This window comes from Phasianus colchicus, chromosome 7 (genome assembly GCF_987193195.1).
Source record: "Phasianus colchicus chromosome 7, bPhaCol1.hap1.1, whole genome shotgun sequence".
Classification (NCBI taxonomy): Eukaryota; Metazoa; Chordata; class Aves; order Galliformes; family Phasianidae; genus Phasianus; species Phasianus colchicus.
Genome location: NC_143442.1, coordinates 23,085,026 through 23,106,371, shown reverse-complemented (window position 1 = coordinate 23,106,371; position 21,346 = coordinate 23,085,026). Strand labels below are relative to the sequence as shown.

At 38.7% G+C, this 21,346-nt stretch overlaps 1 protein-coding gene across 3 annotated transcripts in view; it reads left to right on the top strand.

The window, feature by feature from the left end:
* Positions 1-103: 103 nt before the first annotated feature.
* The window catches only part of CERKL (CERK like autophagy regulator), a 50,230-nt gene continuing 28,987 nt past the window's right edge, over positions 104-21,346 (top strand). For all 3 annotated transcript variants that reach the window (XM_090144116.1, XM_031601350.2, XM_090144117.1), the window contains exon 1: positions 104-337. In XM_090144116.1, the coding sequence (XP_090000242.1) occupies positions 127-337 (211 nt within the window). In that variant the 5' untranslated portion in view covers positions 104-126. The remainder of the gene's footprint in view (positions 338-21,346) is intronic.

The following is a 21,346-nucleotide window of genomic DNA, read 5'->3' as shown; positions in this document are numbered from 1 at the left end:
CGCGCTTCCCTCCCCCCGCCCTCTCTCCCTCCCTCGGCGGCCGCGGCCCCGCCCGCGAGGCGGAGCGGGCGCTGCCCTGGCAGCCGCCGGGACGCGGCGGGAGCGCTGAGGGGCGGCGGTGCCGCCATGCTGGGCGCCGCGGGCCCCTTCCTCCCGCGCAGCCGGGACCGGCCCGAGGAGCGGCGGCGCAGAGTGGCCCCGCTGGCGGCCGTACCCCCGGCGGGAGAGGAGGAGCCGCTCCTCAGGGGCATCTTCGAGATCGGCAAGAGGAGCTGCGACGTGGTGCTGAGCGCCCGACGGCTGCGCTGGAGCCCCATCGTGCCCGAGAGCCCCGCAGGTGGGACGGGCCGGGCTGCGGGCAGGGAGGTGGGGTCCCGGCGTCGGGCTGCCGCGTGCGGCGAGCGGAGCGGCTGCTGGCGGCGCTACGAGGGGCCTGCGGGCCGGGCTGCTCCTTCGGAACGGGCCGGGCTTCGTGCAGAAAGTGCAAACTCTGAGGGGTGTTGTAAGGCGGCGGGACCCGCTCGGGCTGTGCTGGGGGTGGGGCCAGCCCCGCTCTGCCACCCAGCAGCGTGCTGCGAGGTGCGCTGCTTATGGAGTCGAGTGCAAAAACCGAGCAGAAAAGGCATGCTCCTCTAATTTATCCAAATAGTCGTTTTGTTTTGCTTTTCTTCCTAAAAGCTCGGAGAGCTTAAGCTCAGTTTCAGAACGTCACGTGCACTCTTCCAAGTGCCTGTGGACTGAGGTGACCTCGTGGTGCTAAGGAAGGACGTGTCAGCTGTGCTCCAGGGCTGCGGTTCTCTGACCGCGCAGCTGGGTGCTGTTACAGCACGGCTGGCTTGTCTAGGCGCACACACCGTGTTCGTGGTGGTATTGCTTTGGAAGGAACTTGCTGCAGAGGAATGCACTCTCAGCCCAAAGCTGAAGTTATGCTCTGCTCGGTGTAACCTTGCAGGGACGCCAGAGCTCCTCCAGCCAAACCAGCGTGGTGTGCTGGCTCATGGCAGCGTTATGCTCACACTTCAGTACCTGCTGTTCAGCAGAGCAGCAGTTCTGGTGACACCTGTGCAGGTGTTAACATGGCCCTGCTTTACACAGCTGGGGTGGGAGTCTCGGTAAGGCAGTGCTGAGGCCACTCCTCCTCCCTGGCTGGGGTTATCTGCAGGTCTCTGTTTACGTGGTTTGAAGTGTCAGTTATGAATTATTTAGTTCAGTGTGCAAGATATTAAAGTGCACTGTGTTTAAAGTCAGGCCTGTTGCAGATGATTGAACTTCAGGAATCCTATGGAAGGCAGCACTGAGAAGTTGATGTTAGTTATATCAAGATTTGGTCTCTTACTGCACATGTATTCAATTGATGCTGATACTCAGCTATCTCTAAAAATTCAGTTTTGCACTGAGCTGCTGAATATTGTTTTGGAGAAGCGCTCATTGCCCTGCTTCTTCATTACCCTCAGTGGAAAAGACAGCTTTGTCTTTTCCTGTGGGAGTCTATGAGCTCTTACTATAAGATTTCCAAATTCTTAAATGTCAACTATTGATGCTTACAACACGTATGTCATCAGCACATTGATGATAAAAGGATTTTCAGCTCTTCTGTCACTAGGGATGCTCACTGCTATGCCATCTGAGACAATTCCAGCACTGTCATGGGCTTTCTTTGAGAATGAAAGCATCTTGAAAGGAAAACTATCAGGTTGTTTCTGAGTCCCTTCTGGTCGTGCTGTGATGGGAACTCAGTGGTTTACCTGAAGAGCACTCAGCAGAATCCCTGTGATGCCTTCTTTTGGGCTGGATCTGCATATGCCTGCTGGCATAGGCAGGTGAGCTGAGTGGGAGCTGAGGGTTTTTGTTCTGGGCTTGCTGTCCTTGCAGGGACAGATACAGGCTGTTCTGGTTTTCCTTTCAGCTTGGGCACTGGAGGTCATAATAGCTTTACTTCTGTAACTGCAGAGGTCAAATAGGGATTTGTAATTTGGATGCTTGTTCTCTCTGACTCTCTTCTGTCCCAGTAGGGATTACTGGTGGTGGATGTGCACTGCGGTTGCAGAAGATACTTGTGGTTATCTCATACAGTGCAACAGCAGTGCAGTACTTGGGCCGAACAGGCACAGGAGATGGTTAAAGACTATCTGAACAGCTTGCTCTGAATGGTTTGTTTCCCTGGGATTTTGTTTAAGCATATTTTCTCCAAACCGAAAGCTTCACAATGTCATTTAACACTGACTCGAACAAGGAAACTCAGTTTGCTAGGTGGTCTGAACCTCTTGCTTGGTCCTGTGTGTACTAATTCTTCTTTTAGGAAAAAGCCTTTCTGTGGCAGACATGTCTGAAGAGTCAGGTAGCCACTAATTCCTCTTTTCCCTCCCTCCCTCAGTAGTTCCCCAAATTGTTCCTGCCTTGCTGACGTCCTTGCTTGTAACCTGCTGCTTTGTGGCTCCCATTGTCAGGCACCTTGCTCAGCCTTGGCTCTGTCAGTTCAAAGTTTCAGCTTCAGGTCCCTAATACACAGCCTCTGCTTTGGCTGGGCTCAGTCACCTACACACTGATGTAAGCATAGTTCTGCACCACCGCACTGCTTCTGTGGAGCTCTTGGTCAGTATGTGGTTACCAAACTCTATTCCTCCTTTACTTTCCCTTTGCCTTCTGCAGCGTCTGTCTCCAGAGGAGTTTTGTTACCTCAACTTACCAAGTGATGGTCTGTTCTGAGTTTCATGTACCCTATGCACTAACAGAGCTTTGGACAAGAGTGATGCAAATGAGTGTGGGTCTGAGGCTGGGGCCAGGCAGAGCAAAGTGGGGCTCAGCCCCTTGCCCCACGGCTGCAATTTGAGCTCAGGGTGCTGAGCTCAGCCTGTGCTCCAACAACCTGCTGCCCTGACACGGGTCAGGTTGCTTGCTTTAAGAATGTGGCGGGTGATGTGATGAAAGCACAGTCACTAATTACTAGTTTTTACTCTAGTTTCTTTCCATATGGCTTTCCTTTGCCATAACATTCACTGAAATTGTCTTCCCTTTCTACACTAATAATCCAGCCCCAGACTGTAAGAGCTTCTCCTGGATGCTGCTTAAAATGCCACAGAAGAGAAGGTTGTCAGAAATGCAGATTTGAATGTTACGTGATTTTTAGGAGTTCTCAGAAAATAATAATCATAACTGAATGATGGAGGACCCTTCCAGAAGAGATGCTCAGGATGCAGTATTTTTCTTTGTGACTAAAGTTTAAGAGCTAATGAAATACAGGGGATTAGCAGTGGTGGATGTGGGAATTATTCGTATTTTAGAACAGTTTATGTTCATATAATGTCAGTTCATCCTTCTTTTTTTTGTTCTTCCAATAAAATGTAGGTTGTTTGGTTGGATTGTTTGTTTGGCTTTGACTGAGAACTTTAATCATGATATTTCCTTATAGCCTTCAGCATCTTTTTGAAGATTGCCACAGAATTTCCAAACTGAAAACTTCAGTTTTTCAGCAGATTTCTGTCAGATAAGAAATAGAATAAACCCAACACAAAGTCTGTATTTACTGGCATGAGAAGCCCAGAGGGTTTTGGTAATTGTGAAAACCTTTTTATAATTGTAGTTTGCTGTGTTTTAGTACACTTGACTGAAGAGTGTATGAACTCATTCTCTCAGACTGACAGCAGGTAGGCTGGGCTGAATAGTTGGGTAATAAACCTGTCAGATAAAACCTTGTTTTTTAAATATGAATAGTAGAACAAAATATTCTAAATTAATTGACTGACAAGAAAGTGCTCTGGAGTAATACTGAGGTTAACATATTATTGACAGTATGCTTTTATAGTAAAGTAAAAAGGATCAGTGTGTAGGCTAAGTATGCATAGTATCATCTTGTTGATGTTCATTAAAATGTGAAATTATAAATATTCTACCCAAGTGCAGCAATAAAGAAAAAATCACAGATGTATTGAAACAGTGAAAGAGTCAGCGATAAAGGACTTAAAATTAATTCCGAGTGGAGAGTGGCCTGCTGCCAAGGCTATTTAGGAACAGATGTGGGTGAAATGGATACCAATAGTCTGTTTGGGATCTCTAAAGTAAGACATCTGTCAGTCTGTTGGTCAGTCAGGAATAATGGAAGTGGGAACTGGCTGTGAAGCACTGAAGTGAGCTGGTCACATTGGGAGCTTTTGATTCCATGTCTGATGTGGAGAGAACATAATTTCTCCAAGTGTTTTATGTATTGTCCAAATAGGAAAAGTATTTCTGAGGAAGAGATGTAAAAAATAAGTGAAAACATGATGTACATGTACTATATGAATATATGGCTCTAAGATGTGAATTGAAGGAAGAAATCATACAGTCTTAAACAATCCCATGGTTTCCAAACGTGTGAGAGACTTATTTTTTTTTTTTTTTTCTGAGAAGCCCATAAAGTATATCTCTTGGGTGAATGCTGCATGAAACTGTGAAGGAATTTGTTAATGTACAATTTTTTTAGGGGAAAAAATAAGAGTAAATGAATTTGTTTTAAAGATAATTTATTTCAGGTGACTTGTACACATCATGTCTTGATTCTGTGTGTCTTTCTCGGTGTGGAAGAGTTCACAGCTAGCTGAGTGCAGAACTCCTTCCATTGCATTTTCTGGTGTTTTTGTCATACTTCACGTGTTTGTGCACCTCCCTGCATCTGTCGTAAGGGCATCCAGTAGTGGCTTTATAAAGTATTTTATTTCTCTATATCCAAAAAGAGAGAGCGGGTAATAAAATCTTTGTCCAGGAAATAGCTTTCTATACAAAGTCTTGCAAAGTATCTTTGTGTGTGAGCTTACATGCATGTTAAAACATGTTGGTGACTTGCACTTCAGTGTGACTTGAGTTTGAAATAATAGAATTTTGCAGTTATTTATCTGTTACACAAATAGCTCTTCTTCATGGCTTTTACATTTTATTGTAAAAGTATTTGTTGGTGATATTGTTTGCTTTGTTACCTTAAAGTTCTGCTAGCCCACAAAATGGCAAGTTTTTGACTTCCCTAAAGGTGCTGAGGTTAATGTTTTTATTTTCCTGTTGTGCTAAGCAATAACGCAGATTTGCCATGCACTTTCTGGAGGTAAAGCAGAGTTTGAGTTTCCACACTGACCCTGCCTGCCTGGCCATCAAATGGCAGTGGCTGCAGCCTGTGATGGAAAGAATTTGAAAGTATGTTGTATATGTTAAAAAAAGAAAGTTCATATATTCACCAATCTTCGATACCCTACTGCACTAGCAAGGACAAGCATCCCTTCTTCATTGGTAATTACAGTTCTTTTAGGACCATTAAGAAAAGTGTGCCACCAAATTTATTTTCTCATACCCCAGTTTCAGAATTGTCCTGTTCTTCAGCCTTTGAGAAGCACCGTTTTGTCTGCCTTGTTCATATTCTAGATGCTGCTGTAATCTTTTCATGGTCGTTGTTTTACATATCGTCCCCCAGTTTGTATCCTTTTGCTACACTCCTTTACATCATTTCCATTGTGTCAGGTGTTGCTGGCATATCTTGGTTTTCACGTGGCGCTCACTCTCTTGTTAGCAGTTATCTGTTATCTCTGATAAAGGCACTCAAGTGTGCCTGTGGTTGTGGCTGCTATTTCAGTCCCTTACTTTTAGAAGCAGTGCTCTGTAAATGTCCAAGAAGTTACAGAACTTTAGAAAAGATGCCTTAAACATTTTCTTTCTCTTTTTCATTCATTCATTTTTTTTTTTTTTTTTTTTTTTAATAATGTCTGCAGGAAATAAATACAGAATCTGATGAATAAACAGCGTGTCCACTTGGGCCCCAAGGCTGCTGCCTGCTCGCGTTGCCTGCAGCTGTTTCTCTCCTCGGTGTGTGCAGGGTGGGGCTGTGTAGCACCTGCGTGGGGCAGCGGTGGGGATCCTGCTGCCTGGTGGGGTCTTCTGCTGCCGTAAATCCATGGCACCTGGCCTCGGGGGTTGTGACTGCTTGCAGTGACAGATGGGCTGGAACTCAGAATGTGATGCTCTGTTGCGTTCTCTTATTCTGTATTTTGACAAGAGAGATGAAGACATTTCTGTCTGTATTTTACAGTGACAAAACAGAAGTAAAAAGAAGTCTGTTGTCTGCTCTTGTTGGAGTCAAAATAAACAAAACTTAGGAAAACAATTTTCCATTCATTGTAGACTTTTTTATACTATATATATATCTAATTGCATTTATTTGCTACATATACATATTTGTTACATGTATTTAACAAGAATAGCAAGTAAAGAGTGGTAGTTGTTGATTTTTATACGAAAAAAAAACCAAAACCAAAAAAACAACAAACAAAAGCACAAAGACATTGGTACTGGATACAAAGTGCCTCTTTTTCTTTGGTGTTTCATTTAGATGTATCCAATTGTATTAAGCACTGTTCTTAGAGGTAAATTTCTGTGTCAGTGCAGGTAGTACTCTAAAAATATTTGTATCCTTCTCAGACAATGAATGAAGCAGCCTAAGTGACTGAAGATCTGAGAACATAAACCTAAAGAATTGGCTTGTCTGTGTACCTTAACATTGGTAGATCATGGAGTTTATGTTTGGTTTTCTAGGAAATCAGTGGTCTTAGTTCTTATGACTTCTGTTGTAACAGTATGTGCAGACAAAAAGCCATAATGTGTTGAATATCTGATACATGTAGTACCATATTGCCATAAGGAACTGCTATTATGTTAGACAGCAACTGATTTCACGATAGTGTTGGATTTCTCTCACATATGCTTGTGTTTTTGTACAGATGATCCTTTAGGAACATCTGCTAGTTTTGTGGTGGTATCTGCTCTTTCCTTTCAAAATTCAACCTTTTCGTCATTTACTACTGGACCTCCCATAGGATTGCATTATACTAAGATCTTTTTCTGAATTGATTTCTGTATCACAGTCATAAACTGTCTAGTTTTTGAGTTAATTGGATTTCGATATATTCTGACATGTTACAGAGCTGCACATAACTGTGAAGTTGATAAATCAACCATTTAAAATACAATTTCATTACTATTCTTCTTATTATTATTAAAATTTCCTGTCAGCTTGAAATAAGTTTGGTGAGTTGGTCAGTTTAGGACGGTGTCTCAAACTATTTCACCAGGGAAGAGGTTTTAGAACTCCTCTCTCATGCTTTAGGAATCCTTTCCCTGTTGAGTGAAGCGCAGCTTATCCTCTGGACAGTGGTTACAGTTAAGGATCACGTCTGCAAATGAGGCTGACTGCGTGATGTTGCAAGCTATGTTGTGCCACTGCAGCTGGCAGTGAAGTCACGACCCTGTAGATGCAACCAAAAGGGTTTGTTAGGCTGTTGAAAGTTCTTCCTCTTGGGTGAGTAGCCATGCTGTAGAATGAGCTTTCGCATGTGGAAGTAGCTGGGGAGCTGAGTTTTATGTAGACTGTAATAAAGATTTGAAAATGTTGGTGTTTTCAATTTGTGCTCTCTGTTGGAGAACAGAAAATGTTTTTGTGGGACTTCAGCTTTTATTATCAAACTGTTTGACTGTGGCCCTCTGCAGGAAAAACCAGCGTGCTGAGCTTGTGTTATCTGGAAAAGTGTAGGTTATTTTGCATCCAATATATGATGTATATTTGTATAGAGATAGTATTTGCTTTCATGTAATACTTCTCATGGTTTTAAACATTAAGTGCATGTTTAAACATGTGAGACAGTATTTTGAAAGAATAACTAGGCTTATTTCTTTTTGCTTTTTGTATTGACATGAAGTGTCATCTCCTAACTTTTTATTCAGCAGTGTGTTATTCTGAAGGTGATTATGAAGCTGAAAGTAATTTACTTCATATTTTTTAATGGCAAAGCTTCTAGAGGAAAAAAGTTAAATGTATTTAAAATGCAGTTGTCTCTTTCTTGCGTGAAACTAAAAGCCTATTGTGTTTTCTTACATTCAAAGTGTGCAGAATAAAAATGCATTGCTCCTACTGATAAGAACATGTAACTTCTTAAAATGGCTGTTTTCCTATTGTACGTCCTTGTGGAGTGATCAACAAAACCCAATAAACCGAAGTGTGGTAAAGAAACAAGTTCTCTACAATCCTGGATGTCTTGTGGTGCTAGAATTGCAGCAGTTCTGTTCTTATTTAGAGAAGAATCAATAGACTGAAGAAAATCTTTAGTTTATTTTTTCATGGGTAGGTGCTTATATTTTTTTTCTTGTGTTTTGTATTTGTCATTCTAGCTGAATGGTGACAGATCTTTCAATGTAGGATGTATTGTGAATGCCAAACACTGAATGCTCTATTATGAACATTAGAGATCAAACCCTTCAGTTGCAAAACCAAGAATATACATCAAGCCATTCTTAATCTGGAAGTTTTGCAACACAGTTGCAAACAAGTGTTTGTAGAATATTTTAAGTTGTATTTCTCTTTCTTTTTTTTTTTTTTTCCCCACTCTTGGTAGAATTGGTACTGAAAGGCTATAATAGATCAAGTGATCCCTAAATAATGTAGAAATGTTAAAGATTGTTTTCCACGTCCATCATCTGTTTTTCCTATGTTAGAAGGAAGTTTTACCAGACACAAAGAAATATGGTTGTTTTTCAAGGGGAGAGAAAAGGTGTTTAGAAAATGGTAGGTCAGAATTTTCCTATGATCTATGATGCGTGGTGGCCTTTCTGTAAAGGGATCTGCTGGAAGACACTTCTTACGTGTGAGATCTGGTGCATCTTCCTCAGCATGACCTCTCATTTCCTTGTAGAGCTCAGGAGGTTCTAAATCTCTGACTAAAGGAGCACAGTAACTCAGTTTACCATGCAATTCTCTCATCTAGCTTGTGGCTGTTTCTTCCTTGTGTGTAGCAGTTCTAAGCAAGTGGTCAGTTCATGGGCAAAATTCAGTACTAAACTGATTTTCCTGACTTCTGCCTATGCAGGCAGTGCAAGATGGGAGTTACTGAGATGCTTTTCGGCATGGAATAGTTGCCGTAGCTTTGGTTTGTTTGTACTGTGACCATATATCTCTTCTGTCAGTTCATACACTCAAGTGAGTGTAGGAAAGTATGCTTTGCAAAGCTCAGAAAATGCAAAGCAACAGATGTTATGTGCTGCACAATTATACGTATCCTGGAAACAGGTCTTTACACGGTGCAGGCAGTCTTGGAAAAACAAGATTTCACATACAAATGATTGTGCAAAGGGTAACAGTGGTAAATACTGATGACTAAATACAGTGCTCTTTTGCAGATACTGAATTGGAATGGCTAAATGCTCTTTACTACATTAAAACCCCTGATTTGAAAGATGTTCAAAAACTGTATTTATATTTTTCTGTATTGTTTAGTATAACAGAAATGAAATAAGTGAAGCATTCTCAAAGTAATGTAGGAAAAGGGCTTTTAAGGAAAAGCTAATTTCATTTAACTTAGGAGACAGTTCTTGTAAATTACTGAAAGTAAATAGGAGAAAATTCCAGTTAATTGCCTGGTGTTTTATGTGCAAAAAGCACATTTGCTTGGTTAGCTGTTGAGTGTTTTATAGATGGCTCCTGCCTGGGTCCTCTCTCAGCACTGGGCCTCTTGGGATGTCCCAGCTTGCCAAGCTATGCCATGAACAGCCTGGGCTGAGTGGGACTGGGCTTCTCCAGAGCCTGTTCTGTCTTGTCTAATCACCTCTCCCTGGTTGCACCTCACAGACAGGAATCAGAATTATCACAGCACTGACGGATAGATGGCCGAAGACAATGGTAACTCATATGGGCTTCAAACTTTGAACAGATTTGCTGTGCAACAATTTCTGTTAGCATGTTTCAGGATAAGCCCAAATATGTCAACATGTTATGATAATCAGGAAAACATTTAAAATAGATGTCTATTCTTAACTTTGTATTATTTTTATTAGAGGAAATAGAAGGATTATGAGTATTTCACACGAAATGTAATGATTGATCATCAGTTTTCTGTGACGTGCTGTTTAAACAAGGCTGGGAAGATCTCCAGCTCCTTTTTTGGTCATAGATCTGTGTTGGATGAAGACTAACAACTACAAATGTTCTAGAAAAGATTAATAAACAAAGGTGGAGAGTACCTGATAAATGTTTATTGGTTTCTCTCTTTCTTCTGTTTGTTTGGTTTTTGCTTTGTTTTATTGCAGTACAAATAAAAATGGAACAAAAATAAATTTTATTTGCACTTGCATTTGGAAACAAACAGGTGGTGTTTTTAAGTTTTGTCCTTAGGTCTTACATGCTTTGTAAGAATGCTTGTGGAATGTACACACAGAAAAAATCAGTTCTGAGTTAAGGATGATCTATACATATACGCTGGCTTATCTTGCTTAAAGCAGATACTGCTTGTTACATTTGCAAGTCTAACAGATGAATGGTATTAGTTTGTGTGTAGGAGCAGACTAATGAAACCTACAGTAGAAAGAAAGTTGTCTTTAAATATGTTTCTCTGTTGGTTTTTTTTTTTTGTTTGCTTGTTTGGTTGGTTTTGCTTCTACTGTTTGTTTTCTAGTAAGCGGAATGAAGGCTGCTTGAAAACTTCATAATGCCTTTGGTATCAACAATGTGGTTGGGAAAGAGGATAGAAGAGGGAAAAATTAGCATGGGATAAACATAGAAAAGCAGAGGCACTGAATTTGTATGTTTGGGGACTGTTAAAGTAGAAATGGAAAAGCATTTAGATGTTGATTCTGTCCTACAGTGCAATTTCAGAGATGTGTCTGTTTTAAGACGTGACAGTGAAGCAAGAGTCAATACAATTAACTGCGGTATAATGTGTTGGTCTTTGAATGTCATCAGCTTGGGATCAAGATCAGGAGTGTCACTGGGGCATTCCTAGTGTGTGTAATCATAAGTTTATTCAGTGGAAAATGTCATCTATCACTTAAACAGTTGTAAAGATTGTTATGTTAAGGATTATTACTCTATAATCTGAAAGAGTGATGGTTGAGATGGGGCAAGGAAGGAACAGATGGCCATAGCTTTCTATCTTTCAACATAATAAGTAAGCTGTACCAAATAAGAAGGACCAGGCTCAAAACAGAAGGATGCAGTGGGTGACAGAACTGTGAAACCTATTGCTAGGGATATGATTTATGCTAAAAGATTTTGTGGATTTGTATGGAGACCGAAGGGCTCATTTGAGGGCTGTGACATACCGAGACACCAGTCAGTTCAGTGTATCCCAAATGAAGACAGGTGGGCTGTGGAAAAGCATTAGGGGAAAATAGAATAAATGCTTGCTTTATTCCTTTTCTTCTCTTAGCATCTGCTTATGGCTGTGGTTTGACACAGGATACTGGGACAGATGGACTCTTGGTCTGAGCCGATGTTGCTGGTCTTATGTACCAGAAAGCAGCTAATTTATACTTAAATGCTATTTTCTGTAACATTACTAGCCTGTAACTCTACCTGTATTTGCACTGCTAGGCGAGTTTTCTCGGTAGAAATTGAACTTCAGTGTTTGCCTAGCCTCCCATTTGCAAGGTGCTTATGTCCATTATGTAGACTTTTGTTCTGTGTCAACCATTTTGGACTGCGAACTTTTTTTCTGTCTTTATTAATGACCACTTTGTTGATGTTAAAAGAGGGAGATGAATAAGTGACGTTGAAAATTTTTCTGGATTATTTTTTCTCTGATTTGTTGTTCAGTGTTTAATGTTTTCAACTGTAGACATGATGTTCTTTCTCTTGGTATGCTGCTTCTTAGGCTGAAACTGCTTAATGAGTTTTGAAACAGTTCTGGCTTTCTGTAGGAAGAGCTTTAATGACTCTAAGATACCCTTCACTTGGCTTTAATTAGGCTTTCTGCAAAGAGGACAGATGTGAGTTACATTTATTGTAATATATAACATAAGATCTTGTCAAAAATATGGTTACTTGAATTTTCTTAGTCACAGGCTGTTGAAAAGGCTATAGAATAGCTTTAATGATGGAGGTAGCCAGTCAATTTATTTCTGAAGTGATGTGAAAATAACTTAAGCTGCTGCTGCTGAATCCAGTGTGAAGTTGCATTTGTTAGCTGCTGTATGGGTACTCTGAGTATGAATCTCCCTCTGGTTCTGCAACAGTATGCAGGATGTGCATACTATGAGTAAAATTGCCAGGGTCTGCATTTGAATCTCACAGTGATGATCCCTTTAGATTTGTGACCAGCTGATATACTGCTAGTGTTTAACATTTTGGTAAAATAAATAATTCAGAAGTTTAAGGAGTATTTTTGTCATCTGACGTGCATCTCTGTAACAGTGAAAACTCATCTGAAGTTGGGTATTTTGACATGTTGATCAATAGCCTTTTTCTTTGATCCTGGTACTTCTTGGTATTCTTCATTTTTCTTCATTGTCCCAGCTGTGTCTATGTGATTCTTTGTGTGATTGTTACTTATCTCCCCAAGTAACAATCTTCAGAAGACCGTGGAAATGTCTCCAAGTTCACATGCTTAGCTACCAGTTGATTTCAGTGATGGCAATGAGGAATTAATATATAAATGTTGTATGTTGCTACAGTTACAATCTGACGTTAGGAGGAGTAAATGGATATATCAAAGAATCTGCTTAAAAACAAAGCACTAAGTCTCCTTTTTTTCTTTTTGAGGCTATTAGTACTTGCAAAGATGTGAAGCTTTAGTCTTGGAAAGTGTTATTTTTGTTTGTTTTGTGCATGTTTTTGGCAGTTGTGCTTTTTGGTTAGAGTCTCTGTTTTTAAGCACTTGGTATGCCTGTCAGGAAACACATACATTTCTGTGTGTAACTTAGTATAGTAATGCAGTTTGATGTACAAGTTATTTTTATAGTGGTAGTTAATTTTGAATTTCATGATACTTAATGCTAAAATTTTATTCAAAGAGCATTTTTTTTTGCAATCTGCATATTATTTAAAATGCATTAACTTATTCAAATTTATGCAGTTCTTATTGCACAAATCTAAAAAAAAGATGGAGATCTTTAAAAATTTTGAACATCTTGTGATAATTTGAAATGTTCTAAATGACTTGTTACCAATGGTCTTATATTCCTGAAATATGTAACGTAAAATATTGGAAGAATGAAAAGTAATGAAGTAACTTTCATATTACTTTTGAATGTAGCATTATATGTGCTGATCAGATATTCCCCACAATTGTTTTTATCAAATCATTTTGCTGTAGAGCCGTTGATCTATTTTTCGATATCTTGTGCATGTGGTTTGAAATTTAATTACCTTAAATGAATTTATTATTTACAGTTTTAGTTTTAATTTCAACAGAAGTGTACTGCAGTATATTCAACAGTTTTGCTGCTAAATGGAATAAGCATATACTTAGCTTGCAGCACAGATACGTGGGCACAGGTGGACATCTTGGTTGCGTGCACCATGCAGAGAAACACATGGCACTACACAACATGGGGCAAAGAGCATGCAGTTTGAATTAGAAGTCATTTTATGGATACCTTGTAAATTTGTTGTTCGGATATGGACTATAATTTCTGAAATGGGCATACATGTTGTAATATTGAACATTTGTGATAAGTGTGTAACTCTAACGGGGCTGTCCTTACTTCGTGGAAAGAGGTGGTATTGTATAAGCCTGTTTATGTCAATATTTTAATAATTTATCTTTATAACTGCATTTTGTCCATATTTATAGCAACATTGGCACCCTGTGTACAGAAGATACAATCAGTGCTGAAAGCAAACTTGCATCCATCTGGAAGCAATAAACTTTTCTGAAAGACTGCACAGTGTTACTTAATCCTGTGATTTCTTACTGTGAGTGAAATTAAGGTTTGGTTCACTTGTGTCACATCATATTGGTATCAAATCTTTCGTGAGAGCTTTGCCATAGTATTAAGCTACAAACAAAATTGATGAAAGTCTGAGAACATAATTTTCTCAGTCATAGGATTATGCATCACTGTAAGTGTAGCCAATTCCCTATACTAACTATAGTTGTAATACCAGAAAGCTTTCACAATGCAATACTCTAGCAGCTTTCTTCTTTGTGTGAAAGTCTCAATTGTAGACTGGATAGTTGACTATACCTTAAATTTTACATTGTGTTCTAAGCAATTATTTTTTGTCACATTCATACTACGTTGTATAAAATAAGTATTTTTAATATGCCAAAAATATTTTGCAGAGTTCACAAGAGAAATATGAACAGTTTCATTAAAAGCAAGGGGAAAATGTTTATTATAAAGATAATCTAAGAAAATTCTCTTTTTTCCTGTTTTTCTTTTACGTCTATTAAGTGTGATGTACATGAACAAAATGGGATTCATTCATCCCTGCAGGCAAAGTGATGTAGTCTTACATTCTTCCTATTCCTGTGTGGCAAGTGAGCTAAAATGTACTGGTGGTGAGGAAGAGCTTTTGTTCCTGTCAGAGGATTCTGGTGGTGCTGCTGCCATGTCCTACCCTTGGGCAAGCATGGGAAGGGCAGGCAGGCACAAACGTTGTGAGTTTATGAAGAAATCTCCTAGAAACATAGGAGAGATGAGTTTGAAACCAAACATGTAACTGTTAGTTGATGAGAAGTTCATGGATGAAGCTTAATTAGTAGCTGATAGCTGTGCTAAATGCGTGAATGCCAATATGCACAAAATACCAATAGCTTATGGAAGGTAATTGCTCTCTATAGAATGGAGTGCGTCAATTCTTTTTTTTTCCCTACAGGAAAATGTTGGCTTTGAAAATCTTTCCAGAAAAAAAAAAATTTGAATGTTTGAGGCATGTTGATATTCCTGAACATGAGATGCTGATCTTTATCAGTATTTGATGCTCTGTAAATCTGTATTTGAGATTGAAGTAAATCCCTTGGTGATAAGAGTCCAAGTAGAACTGATTATTAACTTGTAATTGATCAGACTTGGTTGTGATGTCATGTGGATGTAAGAGCTGATTTTTTTTTTCCCCCATTACTCCCTAAAACAAAGTAATTGTCTTGATTGTGACATAAATTAGTAGATACAAACTTGCGTGTGTGATTCTTCAAAGGAGTGCAAAATGGAGCTCCTGTTTCCTCTCTCTAGTACTTCTCAACTCTGCTAACCCATTGTATCAAATCACATCACTGTTAGATCCCACTCTTTTATTTCAGAATCACACTTTTTAAACTAATTCCTTCATATGATAGTGGTGCTGTTGGTCTGATGGCTGTGTCTGCCAAGGCTTTACAAAAGGGTGAAAACCGCCGATGTTTGTTCCACTGTTGTTGCATGGATGTTTGCCATAACTCCTACTTACAGAAAAGGTCCTGGAGATTCAGGCACTTTGTAAAAAAAAAAAAAAAAAATGTTGCTGTTTTTCCAATCACATTATGAAATTAGGCAGTATTTGAGCCATACTCTTAATATAAAATGTAGAGCTTTCTGTATTAAATTTATTTTCAGTGACCTCTTTCTTAATGTGATGTAAATGAGAAAGTGAAACTATTAAAAAAGCAAAGACTTTCATACTTCCTCTGAAGTGCATTAAGTTTGGGATCTCTCTCTGCCTTTCTTCTTTTTGGCCAATCTAGCAGATCTTCTTTGGGGTTATTTTTCATCTCCTTCAAGTTCTCTGTTGCAGAAACTCTTCTTTTATGAGGGTTGTCTTGTTTGGAACAGTATTAAGGTCTTGTGGTGAGCCTTAACTGCAGTTCTCTGTGAAGAGCTTTAATTCAAGTAGCTATACAAACTGCAACCCGGGTTGCTACGTGCTTTGTTACTCCTGAGGCTTGATCAGACTTAGAGGGGGTGTTCCCAGGCCTGGCTCATCTCTAAAAGAAAGACAGATCCAGCAGAGATGTCCTCTGAGCTGAACTAAACTCTGGCCTCACAGTCTGAGATTAATTAAGCCGCTGTTTGATTTAGTCTGTGTTCCCTCTGCTACTTTCAAGCTTTGTTTTTTGACTCCTGTCTTGGCTAAACTAGAGTTAGGCAGTTTCATATTATTTTGTTTGTTTTATTAGATATTTGCTTATTGCTGTTCTATTAAAGGCATAATGAAAGTTACCTACGTTTTAAGTCCTCGAGTGTGCTTCCAGCACAAGGATGGTACCAAATATCTCCTGAAAAAACTCCTGTATTTGCTGTAAGAGTGCAGCAAAGCCTGCTAGGTTTGATAAGGATGTTAAAAAAATTAAAAAAAAAAAGTGTTTAAAACGATGTGGTGGAGAAACAGGGATTGGAATCAATCATTTGTCAATCAGTCTTGTAAAAAGAGAAATTAGGAATGTGGAGAGAGAAGAAGGGGGAGGATGAAAGGCCAGAAAAAGCAACTAACCAGTAAAAGTTTGAGACAAGGAAAGGAGGTTGGGATTCTGGCCTCTGCTTGGACTGTTTCATATTAAGCTGCACTATAATTGCACTATAATACCATGGGAGGGACTCTTATAGGTAGAGACTGAAACACATTTGATTTGACTATGCTAATTCCTTATGAAAATAATATTCCTTTCTAATCTTTTTATTTATAGGACCATTATGCTTGTACAGATGCAGAGGAATGTACTCCTGGATAACTAAACAAACAGTTTTAAAGAAGTGAGCAAAACCACTAGTAACCCCCATTTCAGATGTTTTTCCTTCTTTGAGATGGCTTCACTAAGCAGGAATAGTGAATAATTGTCATGGTGCCTTTTGCTGCTATACTAAAATAGTTCATAATTTCTTATCCAACAAAACTAAATGAATGTGCTATTACAGGCTTATAAAGTGGAGCTTTATTCTATGAGTCATATATATATATATATATATATATATATATAATTATAATTAAAATTAAAAATGTATGAATAGAATTCTGAAAAATGTTGGGAAACCACGGTGCATCTTTCTTAGTTCTTGCAGACTCTCATTTGTCTGTCCTTGTATGATCTTTGAGGAATTAACAATTTGAAGTGAACATGCACAGAGCACTTTGGTCAAGCTGTGCTGACTTTTTTCTGGTGGCAGGATGCAGTTCCAGTTCTGCTTTCTTCTCCTCTGTGTATTTCCTTACCACTCTAAACCATCCCTGGTTTTGTAGGACTTGTGTTTGACTGACTGTATTAACCAGCTTGCAAGAAGACTAAGCCATTAAAAGAATAAAGTCTGTGGGCTGCGCTACTTCAGAGAATTGAATTAATTCAGCTTGATTTTGCCAAGTGCCAGACACAACACAAAGGAAAGGACTGGACTACACGGATGTGATAGTTGCCTGTATTGGAAGGGAGATAAACAGCAAGGTGTAGCATTGGCTTGGCAAAATCACTTCACCCTCAGATTCTTTAAAGGAGAATGAAAATTGGTTATATTCCTGTCAGATGCTTTTAAGCTCAATTTTCTGCCCTGAAGGATTACAGCTGTTGCTGCCAGTAAATAGTGGCATGAAAATATGATGGTAGTGTTTACACCCTATTTTCTGGCTCTGGAGGAATTGAGATGCATCTCTTCTGTACTTTGTAGTATTTCCTGGACTTTTCACCAATCCCTAGGAGATCATTACAAACAGCCTGGAAAACATTTTTCTAGAGTAGGGTCTTGGCTGAGTTATACATCTTTTATAACATCATTTAAAAGGAGGGCAGTAGTGTAAAGGTGGTTTTCAAAAGAAAAACAGAACAAAACAACACAAACTCCTTTGAAGCCTGGGCCTTCTCTCACCCTTTCTCCAATTCATTGATCACTATTCTGGCCAAGCAGTGAAGTTTTCTTTCTTTGCTTATGGGAGAGAGTAAGAAGCATCGCATCAGTTTTTTTCCCAAGGTGTTGCCTGATTTGTCTGTCTGAAATAGAAAGCACTTGAATGCTCAGATGCTCTGAAAATAGCTTTTCTGTCTTATGTTTAGAGTGTTTAACTAATACTGAGTAGTCTGACATGAGCTATATGGCACTTATCAGCTTTTTTGGCAAGGATGATCATACTTGCTCCATTGTAGTTTTCTTTACTGATGCTTCTTAATCGGTGTTGTAGCTGAAAACTCTGGAGTGGTTTCATGAAGCAGTGGCATGCCACTTCACTGCACATTCTAAGGGGAAAAATAGGCTTAAGTTAGTAGTTGCTTTCCTGTATGCATTTGTTAGACATTATTTAACATTATTATATCTAAGTAAATACTGCTAAGCCTGAATTTGTGAACACGTTGTCCAGATAGATTTCATTTTTCATTCTATGTATTTCCTTTTCCACTATATCTTATTGTATATCTGGAATGGTCATTTTGAAAATAGTGTTCATGCTGCTTAAGATCTACAGTAACTACTGTTGTTTACTGAATTTTCTTTGGTATATTCTTGATGGTTTTTATTTCTAATTAAATATTTTGTTTTTATATTGTGCTCAGATATAGCAGTGAACTATTAAAGATGCAAATTTTCAAAGCACCACAGGACAAAATGTTCAGTAAGTTTATCTGTAAAATATAGTTAGGTGGGGAAATGGCTTTCTAAAGGTCGTAGGAAGAATTCATGAACAAGGAAGCACAACCCATTTTTTCCTTATTTCCGAATCTTGTACTTGAACCATACACCCAGCTTGCGTGTGTATTTCTCTTTTTAATGTACTCCAGATATCTGCTATAGGAATTAGGTCCTCAGATCTAATCACCTCTTCTAGATGTTGGGCCTCTGCTGTAAGATAACAGTTCAATAAACATTTTATTGTTGAAGTGTTTATATCTTAACAATGCACTTCTGCAAGCTTTTCTATTTTCTGTCAAACTGTTTTTTCTTGAGTGCATTTTGATCAATTTTGCTGTAAATGTGAGAATTTTTTTTAAAGCTTAATTTGACTCTCTCAATGAATGAAAATTATTTACAATTTACAATTAAAGTGTATTTGAGTGCATCAATATCTCACCCTTTGATTTAGCTTATTATGGTGTATTTAGACATCTTTTTATTAAATAGGAGATTAGATTATTGTAAACAGGAAGACAGTCTCATTTGTAGGACAGTCTCATTTTTTTAAAATCAGTGATAGGATAAATAGAGGCATAAAACTTCCTAGAAATTCATATATCAGGCAGGCTTTCTTTTCATGCTGTATTTGGGGGAGAAAAAAAAAGTGGACATGTGCAGAAACTGTGAGTACAATTAGCGTCAAGCAGATAAATCCAACTCTAATCCTGTTTACGCTCTACATCAGACAGATGTGCTGAGATTGATTTAGACAAGCTCTTGGCTTATAGTAATTTTTTTTTAAGTACCATATATTCTGTTTTTGTTAGTTCTTTGTTAAATGTTAAGTACTTCTAGTTTTAGTCTTCCTAACGCCTGTAACCTACTTTGTACAGGTTCCCTCTCAGCTCTCATGATGACAGGGCAGCCTGGTAGAAGAGATTATCTTTATTCCTTGTAATTAAATTGACTTTTTTTTTTCAGAAGATACAACAATGGGAAGTGGGTACTGAATTAAATAAATAGCATGATATCTAATAGATGTATGCTTAAATCTTTTGCAAGAACAGATGGTACCCAATATCTTTCTAAGTAATGTGAGAGGACAGTTGATGTCCTGAAAAAGCTACCAGTAACCAACATGATACTAACAAACTGATTTGATGAAGTTTAAAAAGTCTCTAATCCAATACAAACTTTATTTTTAAAGTATTTTTTTTTTGTTATTACACATTAGAGATATTTTATAAATATAGCTTGACTTAAATTTTCACCTGAATTGTTTTATAGGATTTTACTGTATTAGAAATTATCTTATTTTCAGTAAAAATAGAAGATTAAAAACATTGTAAGATGTTCCTAAGGCCTTGTATGCAGAGTTCTTTCCAATCTCAGTAAAAATTGGCTGTCCTGATCCTACCAGCTTGTTTGGTATTTTCTCTTCAACTTAAAATTTGAGGATTATGCTTTTGTATGTTTCAGTGTTCCTATAGTTTATATACTTCTCTAAGCTGTGTTTGAAAGTATGTTACAGTAAAACAGCTGGAGTCAAATGCTGTTTTTAGAAGTGCAGTGCTGTGTGGTATGAGTGCATTATTTGGTTATCTAAAGTTTTAATGTGCATCTAAGCAACACAAGCCTGACAAATATGGAGGGAGAGGAAGATTCAAAAACAAGTAAAAGTTCTGGCTGAAATAGCATGAGAAGACAAGATGAGACTTACTGACTTATGACTGTTATTTTATGGGAACTCACAGCAGAAAGTATTTTAGCAGGCACTTATTTTACTTGTTCTGTGCAGGGCAAATAGACTAGACTTTGCAATCCATTTATTATTTGTGTGTATAACGTTAGTGTAACAGAATTTCTGATATCTCAGCAAAGCTAATAGTTAATCGAAAATGTTATTTGACTTAATATCTCAAAAAAAGTGAAATATTTATATTGGTCTGAGTGAATAAATTCTGTGGCTTTGTTGCTGCTGCAGGACAGTTGTCATTATATTCTGTGTGTCCTTGTTTATGAAATTTCCTAAATTGTTGAGCGTGTACTGGAATTTTCATTGGAATTTGTGCCTGACAGCACAAGTCTTTCTGGAAAAAGAGCAGACTCCTCTTGAAAAAACGCTATTTTAAAAGTTAAGACAGATACTAAATATGCATATTAAACTGTACTTAAACATATATATTGTTCAACATAAGGAATTCAGGGTATTTCTAAGAAGTACTTCATTTAAGGTCTACAAAGGCTATTTACTCCCAAATGTTTTGGAGGAGCAATGTAAAGCTGGTAAAAACTCAGGTGTCAGATGTAGAGCTATTTAAGTGTTAAGGTTCCTTTGTGCTATCAACTCACCCTTTGGACCTGTTGGATGCTGCCCTTGGGCTCTGATGGAAACGTGGTCACTGTCAGTGCTGCTGACAAATGCTGTATCAGAGCCTCGCAGGTGTTGACGCAGACCTTTCCTGCTCGAAAAAAGTTGGACTTGCTGAGGCCCTCAGCTCAGTGTGGTGTACTGAGGAAGGCAGTGACTGATCTTGCAGTCTCATACTGCTCATGTCTCCAGGAAGGGTACCGTGACAGGGTTTCGCACCTTGCCCTGAGCTTTCTCTCAGTGCGTGGCATTCATCACACACCATGCCCTGTAGCTTTTCCACTAATAACCCATTTGAGCTGCTGCAACGTTTGGAAAAGATGACTGGTTTCTAGTTACTCTTGCCTTGGGCTGCAAGGTGACCTTTCTTTGTTAGTCTGTGGCACATTGCATCTGCTGTAGTTGCGTAGATAGTAGAGGATCTTTTCTTTTCCTGCCCAGAATATCCATCTCCTACAGGAATTATGTCTTTTTTTTTTTCTTTTTTTCTTTCAAACTGTGTACTTGAATTAGGTTGATTCTGAAGATTCAAATGTTTTGTAGCTTAAGGGAGCAGGAAAAGTTTGTACCACAGTAGCTTGTTTAGTAGAACTCAAAAAGGCATTTGCAACTATTGTAATTGCATGGCAGCGTCAGCAGCCAAAGACCTTTGTGTATGACAGCCCCAGAATTCTCGTTTTATGTTCC